The sequence below is a fragment of the Alosa sapidissima genome, chromosome 6 (assembly GCF_018492685.1).
Source record: "Alosa sapidissima isolate fAloSap1 chromosome 6, fAloSap1.pri, whole genome shotgun sequence".
Lineage (NCBI taxonomy): Eukaryota > Metazoa > Chordata > Actinopteri > Clupeiformes > Clupeidae > Alosa > Alosa sapidissima.
Genome location: NC_055962.1, coordinates 38383664 through 38398663, shown reverse-complemented (window position 1 = coordinate 38398663; position 15000 = coordinate 38383664). Strand labels below are relative to the sequence as shown.

Sequence of the window (15000 nt, the reverse complement as noted above, 5' to 3'; positions counted from 1 at the left end):
GCCGGTCAGGATGTTGCCGGTCAGGATGCTCTCAATGGTACATGAGCGGTAGATGCTGTGATGTTGTAGCAAATCGCCCTTATTCAAAAGGACTGATTGTGTGTGTGTGTGTGTGGGGGGGTGTGATGTTGCCAGTCAGGATGCTCTCAATGGTACAGCGGTAGAAGTTGGTCAGTATTTCACTGTCCACACCGTGTTTGAGGTGTGAGTTGCCATACAGTCATGAGTATACAGCGAGTACAGCAGAGGGCTTAACACACACCCCTGCGGTGCACCAGTGCTGAGTGTTAGTGTGTGCTTGGCCTATAGGCAAACTGGAGTGGATCTAATGTAGAAGACAGGGAGGATGTAATATGATCTTTAACTCTCAAAACACTTCATAACAACAGAGGTCAGAGCAGCAGGTCACTCTCTCTCTACCTCCATCTACATCTCTCTCTCTCTCTCTCACTCTCTCTCTCCCTGTCTCTCTCTCTCACTCTCTCTCTCTACCTCCATCTACATCTCTCTCTCTCTCTCACTCTCTCTCTCCCTGCCTCTCTCTCTCACTCTCTCTCTCTACCTCCATCCTGCCTCTCTCTCTCACTCTCTCTCTCTACCTCCATCTACATCTCCCTCTCTCTTTCTCTCACTCTCTCCCTGTCTCTCTCTCACTCTCTCTCTCTACCTCCATCTACATCTCTCTCTCTCTCACTCTCTCTCTCCCTGTCTCTCTCTCTCACTCTCTCTCTGTAGAACTGGCCGGTGGAAGGTGTTTTGGAGGAGTGGACTCAGAAGGTAGCCGAAGAGCACAAGCGCCACTGGTAGTTACACACACACACACACACACACACACACACACACCGGCCCCAGTGGCAATACACAAAAACTGCTTATACATGAAACTAAAGTCCTCTTATGTACGTGTGTGTGTGTGTGTGTGTGTGTGTGTGTGTGTGTGTGTGTGTGTGTGTGTGTGTGTGTCCCAGTCGAATGCAGACAGCTGAGGCAGAGCTCCTTTATATAAAGGAAGTGGAGAAACTAGATGGCTTTGGCCAGGAAAGCTTCGCTGCAAAGGTAATTTGAATTTGTCTATGCACACACAGTATAAACATACTTCAGACGCTCATTTTCTCACACACACACACACACATTGAACCCCGGATTCCCACGTCTCAGAACGTAACTCTAACCATTAAGCCATCTACTTCCACTTTTCAGTGTGAGTTTGCAGGGAGACTAACCCTTATACTTCATAGGCCTGCAATCACTACATTTCTGTTAGCTAACAAACTGGTGGTTGTATGTGTTCACTGAACAAAGATTATGAAAATAAAACACAACTTTTCCATCTAAAACTTAATTTGAACAGATATTAGTGCTGAAACCGTTCAGAGATGTGAGATTTCGCCAAATTTGGTTTTGCTCATTTTGAGTAGGCCTAAACTGTTCACCAAAGGCCATCATCTCTGGCCCCAGCTTGATAAAAACAAAGGTAGGCTCTGATTTAGCCTAGTCTACTGTATGACTTCAACGAGGTGATCTTTCGTATCGTTCTGTAGCTTACAGTATCAATCTCACTGCCACTTGCAACGCCTTTGAATGCAGTCCGCTGCCCTGTTTACCGGCAACGCTACAGTGGACTTAAACTGCCACCTTGTGGCGATGAGTTGTAATACATTTCACGCAGCTGCGTGAATCATGGAAAGCGCGAATGAAGTGGCCACTTGAAAATGGGACCCACTGTAATCATACTTCATTTTCCATTATTCATTAGCTATATGCATAGTGCATTCATGCTTCAGTGTGTGAGAGTGTGTGACAGAGAGAGTGTGTGTGTGTGCTCTGCCAGTGACAGTCCAACATACTCTCTGTCTCTCTCTTACCCTGTGTGTGTGTGTGTGTGTGTGTGTGTGTGTGTGTGTGTGTGTGTCTCAGGATAACTACACTAACGATATCTTCATCGGTGTGTCCTTCATCGGAGTGTTTGTCAAACATAGGAATGGGAGGTCCATCATGCTCCACAGGTGAAACACACACACACACACACACACACACAGACACACACACACACACACACATACACACACACACACACATACATACAGTACACACACACACACACATACACACACACACATACACACACACACACATACACACACACACACACACACACATATACATACAGTACACACAGACACACGCACACACACACACACGCAGACATACAATTTGTTGATGCCTGATGTTGAATTTCCCTCTCCGATGCCTTTGTTGTAACCTTGGTTGACCTTGACGGCTCCCACAGATGGAAGGACATCGGCACCATCGCTCACAACAAGTCGGCCATCACCGTGGAGATCACCAGTAGAGACGACACTATCATGTTCCACACGGTATGGTGGAAAGCCAGGGTTGGGCACCGGAACACGGTTCTAATATGGCACCGGTGCCGATGCAAACGGCAGTAACTGCATCGAATAAGAACGTGGATTTCGGTGCCTCATTTCGGTGCTTAAATAGCGTTTTTTTTAAAAAAAAAAATTTTATACAAGGCATCACTGCATGTCATGCGCCATCTCTGATAGCAACACATCCAGATACAGTTAGCTAACATATGATAAACACTGGATGTATAAATCAGAGGGGTGCACCACATAGGCGAGTGGACAGTGTTTGACAGCTTGCGTGAGCCCAAGTAGCTTACTTTAAAACGACATGCGAGCTCCTGTCAAAATCTAGCAGTGGGCCTAACTACACACAAGCAAAAGGCTATGAAACAACATCAACAGTAGGCTAGCCTATACGTTACACAATATCCTTGCTAATGCGCTAACTGCCATTTATTTGAAATATTATCAGCAAACTTGTGAGGTGAAAACTTTATTTCATGGTGTGTTAAACAACATAATGGCATGATATTAATCTTTCATGTGCATGAGGCCCATATAGCATCACAATGAATATGAAGATCATGTTAAAAGTTAGCTGGCAAAAACATAAATATGTAGGTTACATACCTGATGTCACTGAGCTGTCAAAGAGGCTACGAAATCATCTCGCTATTATCGCTAATTAAACATTAGCTGACTGGTGTTAGCGCATAGCCGTAGTTGCTGTTAAAATGCCTACTAGGCTAGCGCTGGGAATCTAAACACTTCAACACCGACATGTAGCCTAACATGTTCAAAACTACTGTGTGTTATGGGTAAAGACATGAAATTTCTTGAAGCATTTGGGAACACACTGAATTAACTAGAAAGTAGAGTCCCTGTTAGATTAGCTTGCTTGCAAATGGCGTTGTCCATGACCTGGCAGTTTTATGGCAAGCGATTTTAACATACCTTATGGCAAACCGCCTACACTGGGTAAACTTGAAAGCAGAGCTTACCATTGTGTGCCTGCATGGCAAGCTGTTTTAACCTTTAAATGTATTATGCGTAGGAGCAATGAGATATTGATAGTAAATTGAATATAACAGTTCAATTTCCTGTTCAAATTTGTCTTATCAATAAAAAAAAGCAATTCATGCTTAAGACCATTTTAATTTAAAACATTTTAAAAACAAAGGACCGGTTTAGGCACCGGCACCATTTTAAAAGTATCGATTTAGCACCGGTATCGGATAAAACCCAAACGATACCCAACCCTAGTGGAAAGACAGGGTCATGGGAATGTCTGTGTGTGTCTGTCTGTGTGTGTGTCTCTGTGTGTGTGTGTGTCTCTGTGTGTGTGTGTGTGTGTGTGTGTGTGTGTGTGTGTGTGTGTGTGTCTGTGTGTGTGTGTGTGAGGGGAGAGGAGTCATTGTTGGCTTCATGACGTCATTACTACTGTTATCAGAAGGCTGTGAAATGCTATCCTGACCTCTGTCCTTACATCTGTGTGTGTGTGTGTGTGTGTGTGTGTGTGTTTGATTGGTACAGGAAGACATCGAGATGGCCAAGTACATTGCCAGGCTTTTCACGGCCAGACACAAGTTCTACAAACAGAACAAGATATGTGCTGAGTATGTTTACACACACACACACACACACACACATTCTCACTCACATACTTATTTACACACACACACACACACTCACACATTCTCACACACACACACACACACTCACACATTCTCACTCACATACTTATTCACACACACACACACTCACACATTCTCACTCACATACTTATTCACACACACACACACACACACACACACATTCTCACTCATATTTATTCACACACACACTCACACATTCTCACTCACATACTTATTCACACACACATACACACACACACACACACACACACATTCTCACTCATATTTATTCACACACACACTCACACATTCTCACTCACATACTTATTAACACACTCACACACACTCACACACACACACTCCTCATGTTCCATATTGTGTTTGTTGCTCATGTTTCATGTTCTACAGTATGTGTGTGTTTGTCATGTTTAAAGTTCTGTAAGTTCATCATGTTCCGTGTTGTGTGTGTGTGTTCATCATGTTCTGTGTTCTATGTGTGTGTTCCTTAGGCCGGCCCATTCTCCAGCTCCCATCCGGAGAAGACCCACATGGAACCGGCTGGTATGTTCTACTGTTCCCTTTGACCTCTAGCACCCCCCCCACTCTCTAGCTGCAGCCCAGGCACCACAAACTCACACACACACACCACACACACACACACCACATACACACACACACACACACATACACACACACACACACACACACACACACACACACCACATACACACACACACACACACCACATACACACCACATACACACACACACACACCACATACACACAGACACACACACCACATACACACAGACACACACACCACATACACTCACACACACCACACACACACACCACATACACACACACACACCACATACACACACACACACCACATACACACAGACACACACACCACATACACTCACACACACCACACACACACACCACATACACACACTCACACACACCACATACACACACACGCACACACACACACACACCACATACACACACACTCACACACACCACATACACACACACACGCACACACACACCACATACACACACACACACACACACCACACACACACACACATACACACACTCTCACACACACACACACCACATACACACACACACACCACATACACACACACACACACACACACACCACATACACACACACGCACACACACACGCACACACACACACACATAGACACACTCACACACACACACACATACACACACTCTCACACACACACACATACACACACTCACACACACACACACACACAGAGCTAGTGCTCATAAAGAGCCCACAGTGTGCTAATAGTTTCCATGATGCCATTAAGCTCGGTGTGTGTGTGTGTGTATGTGTGTGTGTGTGTGTGTGTGTGTGTGTGTGTGTGTGTGTGTTGTGGGCTGTGCAGTCGGGACAGGAAGCCCATAATGGCACCAGATCGGGCACAATGCAGCTCAGTGTGGGACCAGCGCAAGCCTCAGGGGCTACTGACACACGGGACACATTGTGTGTGGGTGTGTGTGTGTGTATGTGTGTGTATGTGTGTGTGTGTGTGTGTATGTGTGTGTGTGTGTTCACGAGTCTCTCCCTGTGTTTCAGCCCAGGCCCCAGTCCTGCATCCTACAGTATGCTGACCATTACCAAGATACCCAGAGCTCCCAAGGTACACACACACACACACACACACACACACACACACACACACATACATACACACACACACATATACGCACATACACACAGAATGCTATTCTTTTGACAGGATGCGTTTCTCTTTTAAATGCCACCAAATGCCTGATAGATTTATTACAGTGCATGAAAATGCGCTGTACTATTCTTCTTAAAGGAGAATTCCGGTGTGATATTGACCTAAAGTGTGTTGAAACCATAGACTGTAAAAACTATGGACAAAGCGTCTGTGACGTCACCCATAGATTTTCTGAAGAACGGTTATGAAGCCGTTTATGGGGGGTATGGGCGGCGCCATCTTGGAAAACCTTGGGAAATCCTAACCCCGCCCACCTCCTGAGCAAGCCGGTGAACCCGCCTCAGCTAAGCTATCTGTAACGTTAGGCCTACAAGATGGACTGGCACAGACGTTGCTGTAACATAATTTGCTGGTAAGTTTGATCTGCTAACGTGAAGTTCATGTATGTTTCTTAATGCCATGTTCAGACACTTTTTAATTTTGTATGCTGAAAGGTATTCGGGTGAACGGTTGAAAAGTTGAGAATGAAGAGTTGAGTTTGCAGATTCTATAGCTTCTAGGTAAAATAAACTAACGTTAGCTATCCCTCCCTTGCTGAAGTTACGGTAAAATAACGTAGAGTAATTTAGCAGTTTAGCGTTACAGGTTCAGCAACTCATACTGACAAAAATATATCTTTGCCTTTATTGTTTTGTGATTAACGTTAGCATCTCATATCCTCAGTGGCAGCCATCATTGTAACGTTAATTAATTTACGATAACATCAGCCAGCTCGCTGTATTCTGTCAACGTGTGGTGTGAATTGATAAAATCGTAGTAGGGTATTAGTTAACTTGTACATCATGAATTCATTTTGATTAACTCTTAATATCACGTTTTGAAATCGCTATATTGCTCTAAAGTTGTCAGTGGTAGCTTGGTCTAAGATGACACTGAAATTTCTCATCGGTGGCCATTTCACGATCCAGCGTTCATGTTCGGTTAGCTTGCCTTATTTCCCCTTCTTGTCAGGCTATTATCAAAACGTTAAATCCAGTTACAGTGTCCGGTGTTTGGCATAACAATACCAATATTAGTGTAGTTTGTCACTGAAGACCCATTTCAAAGCGCACAATAGTACTACAGCATTGTACAATAACTGTACTTTTGTTGATTACAACAAGTAGTGTTGGTTTGCATTATTGTATTATCTTGTAAGCTATATAGGTACTAATGAAAAGTTTACCTTTCTATTTTGGCAGTTCGCCATGGGGAGGAGGCGGCAAGGAGGTCCATGGGCTCTAACCTGGGACTAGACGTCCAGGTGAAGTGGTTTGGCTGGGGTGTGGTGATATTGAACCCATTGAGACTATACAGTACATTTCACTTTATGTCTATTGATGGACTGTTACACCTACCCTTTACTGAACTTGCACTTGGAAATGTTTATGGTACTTTTCTGAACTGTGAATTACATTAAAACTCATGCCAAACCAATTTGCCTGTGCTTTCAAAAACATTTATACAAATCCGTCAGCTTCAGTCAGTAGGTTGAATTGAAGACCCAGATGCAGAAGTAAAGGTGATTTTTTACTTGTATATCTTGAGCATTACAGGTAACCACTGAATTTGTGAAACTAAAATAACAAAAACTAATATGTACTAAGCTAGTACATAGTCAATACATATTAGATCACTTTAAAGACACAGATGCAAATGCTGTAAATAAAGGTGAACAAAGTCCTTGAAATCAGAAGCTGCCACTGCTCACTGACTTCTGCCCCATCTGGTAGGATTTCAAAATGTTCCAGATCTGAAAACAGAAATATTGGTATATGTCACATCCTTGAACTTGAACAAGTGAACAAGTGCTCACAAATTAAGCTAAAAAATATATTTTTTATGTGGTAATCATAGACTGTGGAGGCAATATATGACAACAACGAAGTAAGATTTGCAGACTCACTCCCAATATTTATAATGAACAACAAACTCACAGAACACTAGCTGAATGGGGACAGGACACGCGTATTCAACTATTGCACATGCCCTGTTTATGCGGGCAATAAGCAAAAACAAATGTGGTGTATTTAAAGTAATGTAGAATAAATATTTCTTGTATTTTTGTGTTTTCAGTGAAACAGTGTAAGCTCATATCTACACCCTATTGAGGTAGTTATTAACAGTTAGGCCAAGGTCCAGTCAAACAATAGCCAGCCACTGGTGCCATATTGTTTAATTATGCAATCTGTATCCAACCAAAACCTGCTGATTTGAAGGCATAATGCAACTACTTTCCGTGTGTGACTTATCAAAAGATGCTAATGATAAATTATGTTGATAGTTATTGCACAGATGTGCCCTGGACTGCTCAAAATAAAAGGCCACTCTAAATGTCTGAAATGCATTCATGTTTGTTCAGTATATGGTAAAGATGTCTGGAATATACAACCAGTAGGTTGCTCCAATTAAATGTATGAAAAATGTCAAAGTACCATGGAATCAGTGCTGAAGTGATGCTTCTGAGTGTCGACTGCACAGACGAGAATTGAAGTTAGGAGTCCAGAGCCCTCTCCAGCACCCAGCCTGTCTGGATTACCTACAGGGAAACTTTGCATAGACAAGAAGTGTTCGTTCAAATTTGTGTTTAACAAATAAATGGCATCAATAAGAGTTTCAAACGTCAGTTATAACTATCGCTTGTTATCACAGCTCCATGTTCAAAGTATACGGTCAATGGTTCATAGCGGTTCACAATTTTGCCTCAGCTAGCCGACAATAAGCCTTTTAATGCTTCGGCTCTTAAACGTGACAACCCAAAGACTGTATAAATTGTCAATGGACTAAGCATTCCCACAGAGCGTATTTACAAAAGGTTTTTTGACGAGAACATGCTTTGTTGCCCCAGTATGTTTGTGAACTAACGTTAACTTTAGAGCTGTCTGTTCATTGACTCACACCTGGCTAGTATGACCAACGTTAAGCTAACTCATAACGGGAGCACAATGGTTTTCACTAACGTTAACTTTATTCAAGTTAACTAAATGTATGTGTGTGCTTCTGCCATTCGGTCATCATTTTCGACATTAACTTATTTGAGGCGATATGACGCTAACGTAGCCTAACGTTAGTGCCCACTCGATGCTAAATAATGCTAACATCTAGTGCTACGTGAAATAGTAGTGGAATGAATGTCACTTACCTGAAAAAACTGGAACGAAGTCTTCTGAAAGTGTCGGTTAGTAGGCTTCAATTAATAGCTTAGCAAACCATTTTATGTCAGCTTTTTGAATAAAGATGTTCAGAAAGGATGTGGTAACTTTGTGTATAATCATGGCTGAGACGTCAAAGTTTCAGGGTTTCCACTCAGCTGGCAACGTCTGCTGCTGTATGCCTCGACGTCAGCCGTCAATCAAGCCGACCACGCCCTTAATTATTCATATATTTTATATCTAAATGTGATCTAAACTAATGAGTTAGAAAAAAATTCACCCCCCTCACAGTTGTCAGGCACTGGGAAACTACCGAAAAGTACAATAAAAGTCCATGGGACCAGGCTTTAAAAACATGTATTTACGCTGTGAAAACGGACATTTTAACATGGGAGTCTATGGACATTTGCTCGCTTTTGGGACCAGTCCCTAGCGGATTTTCGATGTATTGCAGTTTTTCGAACTTCCGGGTAGGCTTCATTGTTCAGATTAGAATGTTGCCGCTTGGTTGAAACATGATACCGAGTGTGAACGTATGTCTCATAGCCCATCTCGGCTTGTCCCCTGCACTCCAAAATCTGGCGCTAGTTAGCCGATGCTACCAACAGCTTTTTCAATGGTGGTGCTTCGGCATCGGGCTAGCCATGCAAATAAATCACTGTTTTACACCATTTACGAGGCTCAATGTATCTCCACACTTCATTGGTAGACTTCTGAGGGCCCTGACATTTAAAACGAGACATTGAGAACTTTGAAAAAGCACTGGTAGTTTACTTACAAGACGATTTATGCAGACAGTATCTTCACGAAGTTTAGCGTTCGCAGCCATCTTGAATTTAGTCACGATAAGTCGAGCGACAAGTAAGAATGAACAGGTATGATAAGGGATCAGATTCCAAAAATAATTCAGTAGAAATGCATGGATTCCAGTTTCTTCCAGTAGCAACAACTGGAATCCATGCATTTCCACTGAATTATTTTTGGAATTGTGAACAGGTTTGGAACAGTGATTTATTTGCATGGCTAGCCCGATGCCAAAGCACCACCATTGAAAAAGCTGTTGGTAGCATCGGCTAACTAGCGCCAGATTTTGGAGTGCAGGGGACAAGCCGAGATGGGCTATGAGACATACGTTCACACTTGGTATCATGTTTCAACACACTTTAGGTCAATATCACACCGGAATTCTCCTTTAAGCTTCTTATTCTTCTTCTTCTAACGCAGTTAATGCAGCTTCAACCGTTTAACGTAGAAACTTCAGGTCCAAACTTCGTAGGTCTTACTTAGGACATGTGTGCTTTTTACTTTTCATCTTTGTAACTTTTATACTTTTAAACTATTAATTATAAACTTTTAAAAAATCCCCATAGACTTAATTTGCGATTATGACATCACAATACGGCCATTAAGCAATTAGAATCCTATGCCAGGTGGTCAAGCCACCTGCAGCAACTGCCAGTCTCAGGCTTTAAGCATACAAACTGGCCCTATTAAGACTACACATCCTGTTCAACTGCTTCCTCTGCCAAAAACTGTTTCAAAATAAAAGTCCTCACTACAATTATTCACTGTTAAACAATTTAACCCTTTAAACTACTGAACTTTTTAACTGTTTAGCCATTGTAACTGTCACTTGTAATCAACTATGACTCCTACCCACTGTAGTTAGTTAGCATGGTTAGCATAGTTAGCATGTTAGCATTGTTAAACAGTCTACTTTTAAACTATCAACTTTTATTAAGCTATGCAACCACCATGTCTATCCTAGCATCAACATAGTAACCATGTCTGTATTATCTATTTTAACTATACATGATATTTTACATCACAACTTTTGCATTTTCATGCACTGGTAATTCCTTGGAATTGCATTTCTAGTATTTATTGTGTGTGTGTGTGTGTGTGTATGTGCGTGTGTGTGTCCTAATTGTGTGTTGTCTATGGTGCCCCTTGCAGACAGCATCTTCCATGACGACCCGTACTTTAAGTCGGAGAGCAGCCTTGACCGCTGTGTTCTGGACCTGGGCTTCCGTAATGGCGGCGCGGTTCTGAACGGCAGCATGTGCAGCAGCCCGAGCGTGAGCTCTCTGAACCGCTCGCAGACCTTCACGCAGGCGTCGCCCATCTCGCTGTCCACGTCCAGCCTGAGCACGGCCGCCGGAGACTTCCCTGCCGCGAGCGGTCAGCGCCACTCGGCCGTGCTGCCACCCTCCTACCGGCCCACGCCCGAGTACGACGCTGTGATGCGGCAGAAGCAGCGCAGGCTCCTCCCCTCCTCCGCGCAGCACTCGGCCAATCAGCACGCGCCACAGCGCCGCTCCGCCGACAGCCACAGCCTATCGCTGCGCAGCCTCAACATCAGCCACGCCCACGCCTACCGCCACCCCGAGGCGCTGGTCAACAGCCAGCCAGAGATCCGTGAGCGCGCAGGGGGACTCTACCACGGGGGGCAGTACGGGGGGGTGGCGGGCGGCGGGGGGCATCCGCTGGGCTACGGGGGCATGGGGGGGCATCACGCCGGACCTCTGCCCGGGGCGCACGCAGGGGGCACTGGGGGCATGATGGGCTGCCGCTCGGGGGGCATGGCGTCCGGCGGAGGGGGGGGCGTGGGCAGCGCCATCTCCCACACGGTCAGCACGCCCGAGCTGGCCAATCCCATGCAGCCGTGCGGAGGAGGGGGCGGGGGTGCGGGCGGGGGGGTCGGGGGGGGTAACGGGGGACTGGGTGGCGCCGGAGGGGGCAGTAACGTCCACTCAGGGCAGCACGGCTACGCGGCCGGGGGGGGCAGTGGGGGGCACATGCTGCGGAACCACCTGTCGCGGCCCCCCCCCGCCCTACCCGGCGTTTCGCCCGGCCACCAGCACGCCGGACCTGGTCAGCCTGCGCCAGCGCTGCCTGGGGGGCAGCACCCCCGAGCTCCTCCATGCCCAGAAGCTCCCGCTCGCCGTGCCCAGAACCTTCCAGCCCGACAGCTGCGCCGTCGTACGCCAGTCCCTGCAGGAGGCCAGCGCCACGCTCACCCCCGCGTCCTCCTCCTCCGGCCCGGGCTCGGCCCAGCGCCGGGCCAACCTCAGCAAGCGCCACAGCATGGAGGTGGTGCCCCTGGGGGGAGGGGGAGGGGCCGGGAGGGCAGGGGGAGGGGCCACGGGGGCCGCCGGCCAATCACAGCTGCCGCTGCTGCGCCGGAACACGCTGCGCGAGCAGCTGGCCTCCTCGGGTCCTCCCACCCAGCCCCAGCCCCCCAAGGAGGCGTCCTCGCAGATGCCCGCTCAGAAAGCCGAGGCGTACCAGCACCAGAAGAGCCTGTCCAACGCCACCATGCTGGTGCACAGCAGCGAGAGCGACAGCGAGGACGAGGACGAGGCGCCCGAGCTGGACGTGCGGATCCCCGGTCTTCACGACGACATCAGCGCACAGCTGCAGGCCGCGCTGGCCAAGCTGCCCAGCAAGCCCCCGCCGGACTACCCTGGACCGCCCCGGCACAGCGGCCGCAGCCAGCGCCAGGAGCAGCCACCGCACCCCCCACACACACACACACACACGCACGCGCCGACCGGCGGTGGCGGCGGCGGCACGGGGACCTTGCCGCGCGGGGAGCAGCCGGGGCTCGGACCGTCCATCTCGGAGCCGGACCTGACCAGCGTCAAGGAGCGCGCGCGCAAGGAGCCGCTCAAGGAGCGCCCCGTGTCCGAGATGTTCTCCATCGAGGACAGCATCGTGGAGAGAGAGATCGCACAGAGGGTGAGCACTCAGTGTGTGTGTGTGGCTGTGTGTTGTGTGTGTGTGTGTGTGTGTGTGTGTGTGTGTGTGTGTAGTGTTTAGTTCCAGATGTTATTTTATAGTGTTTAGTTCCAGATGTGATTTGATAGTGTTTAGTTTCAAATGTGATTTTATAGTGTTTAGTTCCAGATGTGATGTTATAGTCTTAGTAACCTTAGTGTGTTGTGTGTGTTAGATGTGTGTGTGTGTTGTGTACATGCACATGTGTGTGATGTGTGTTATATGTGTGTGTGTGTGTGTTGTGTACATGCAGATGTGTGTGCGTTGTGTACATGCAGATTTGTGTGATGTGTGTTAGGTTATTGTGTTGTGTACATGCATGTGTGTGTGTGTGTATAATGTGTGTGTGTGTGTATAATTTGTGTGTTGTGTGTGTGTAGACACTGAAGCGTCAGCAGCAGATGTGTGTGTGTGTGTGTGTGTGTGTGTGTGTGTGTATATAATGTGTGTGTGTGTGTGTGTATAGTGTGTGTGTGTGTGTGTGTGTGTGTAGACACTGGAGCCGCAGCAGCAGATGTGTGTGTGTGTATAATGTGTGTGTGTGTGTATAATGTGTGTGTGTGTGTGTGTGTGTATTATACACTGGAGTGGCAGCAGCAGATGTGTGTGTATAATGTGTGTGTGTGTGTGTGTGTGTAGACACTGGAGCGTCAGCAGCAGGTGTGTGTGTGTGTATAATGTGTGTGTGTGTGTGTGTGTGTGTGTGTGTGTATAGACACTGGAGCGGCAGCAGCAGATGTGTGTGGACAGCCCAAAGCGCCCCCTACTGGCCAATGGCATGTACACCACGCGCATGCCCGCCGCAGACGGTCGCCACGGAGATGCCATCGCCAAGGCCAACACTGATGAGAGGGTGAGTGTGTGTGAGAGAGAAAAGAACCGCTCTACTGACCAGAGGGTGTGTGTGTGTGTGTGTGTGTCTATCATAATCCTCTCTGTGTGCAGTGTAAGACTCTAGAGCGTAGATTCACACACACACACACACACACACACACACACACACACACACTATTCCAATCCTCTCTCTGTTTGCGTGTGTGCAGTGTAAGATTTTGGAGCGCAGGCTTGAGGATGACCAGCTGCTGGGCGAGTACGAGCAGGTGCCCAAGAAGCAAACTGACGCTGTGGTCACCACGGCAACGCTGCCGGACAACGCCGAGCGCAACCGCTTCAGGGACGTGGTTCCGTATGAGGAGAACCGGGTAGAACTCGTCCCAAACAAGGAGAACAACACAGGATACATAAACGCCTCGCACATCAAGGTGACATGAGAACCTTACAGAACCTTATAGAGTTACCATTCTCATCTCATCAATCCGAATGGACACAAATCATATTCATAGCAATACAAATTGAATCAAAATCGGAATAGTAAAGTCTGGTTAAATCTAATCTAAGTGTTATAGTGGAAATATGGTTAAATCTAATATAAGTGGGAATATGGTTAAATCTAATATAAGTGGGAATATGGTTACATCTAATCTAAGTGGGTATATGGTTAAATCTAATCTAAGTGGGAATATGGTTTAATCTAATCTAAGTGGGAATATGGTTAAATCTAATCTAAATTGGTATATGGTTAAATCTAATCTAAGTGTTATAGTGTTCAGCGGTTTAGCGGTTCAGCCCTACACACACCCAGACTCGAACCCGCAACCAGCAGCACCTCGGATCGAGAGTTGAGCATGCTGACAATGGAGCTAAAAGCCCGGGGTGCTAGCTTTCATGCCAGACTGCTCTTGAGGCGTCGGGGAGTGAGGTTTACTAACGCTCCACATAAACAGCTATGCTAGCTGGCATCCGTTACCCTCACCCTCCTAACTCCACCACTCTCCATCCGGGTCACGGCACCAGTGTAATGTGTGTTGTGTTGAACCTGCACGGTTCAGGTCCATCCACATGCACAGCTATGCTAGCTGCACCCATCCACACGTACAGCTATGCTAGCTGCACCCATCCACACGCACAGCTATGCTAGCACCCATCCACACACGCTAGCTAGCACCCATCCACACGCACAGCTATGCTAGCTGCACCCATCCACACGCACAGCTATGCTAGCTAGCACCCATCCACACGCACAGCTATGCTAGCTGCACCCATCCACACGCACTGCTATGCTAGCTAGCACCCATCCACACGCACTTCTATGCTAGCTCCACCCATCCACACGCGCTAGCTAACACACATCCACACGCACAGCTATGCTAGCTGGCACCCATCCACACGCACTGCTATGCTAGCTAGCACCCATCCACACGCACAGCTATGCTAGCTGCACCCATCCACA

At 46.8% G+C, this 15000-nt stretch overlaps 1 protein-coding gene and 1 long non-coding RNA gene across 2 annotated transcripts in view; one reads left to right on the top strand and one right to left on the bottom strand.

Moving 5' to 3' along the window:
- The window catches only part of LOC121711570 (tyrosine-protein phosphatase non-receptor type 14-like), a 67242-nt gene that overhangs the window by 45715 nt on the left and 6527 nt on the right, over positions 1 to 15000 (top strand). Inside the window, 12 exon segments of the mRNA XM_042095275.1 lie at positions 736 to 803; positions 969 to 1056; positions 1918 to 2006; positions 2291 to 2378; positions 3906 to 3988; positions 4516 to 4567; positions 5631 to 5694; positions 10887 to 11595; positions 11674 to 11752; positions 11754 to 12671; positions 13426 to 13563; positions 13754 to 13972. Of these exon segments, the coding sequence (XP_041951209.1) occupies positions 736 to 803; positions 969 to 1056; positions 1918 to 2006; positions 2291 to 2378; positions 3906 to 3988; positions 4516 to 4567; positions 5631 to 5694; positions 10887 to 11595; positions 11674 to 11752; positions 11754 to 12671; positions 13426 to 13563; positions 13754 to 13972 (2595 nt within the window).
- On the bottom strand, positions 7296 to 9433 carry LOC121711573. Its single transcript, XR_006032369.1, has 3 exons — positions 8921 to 9433; positions 8214 to 8328; positions 7296 to 7531 (listed from the first exon to the last, which is right to left on the bottom strand). It is a non-coding gene; the product is annotated as an uncharacterized LOC121711573 (long non-coding RNA).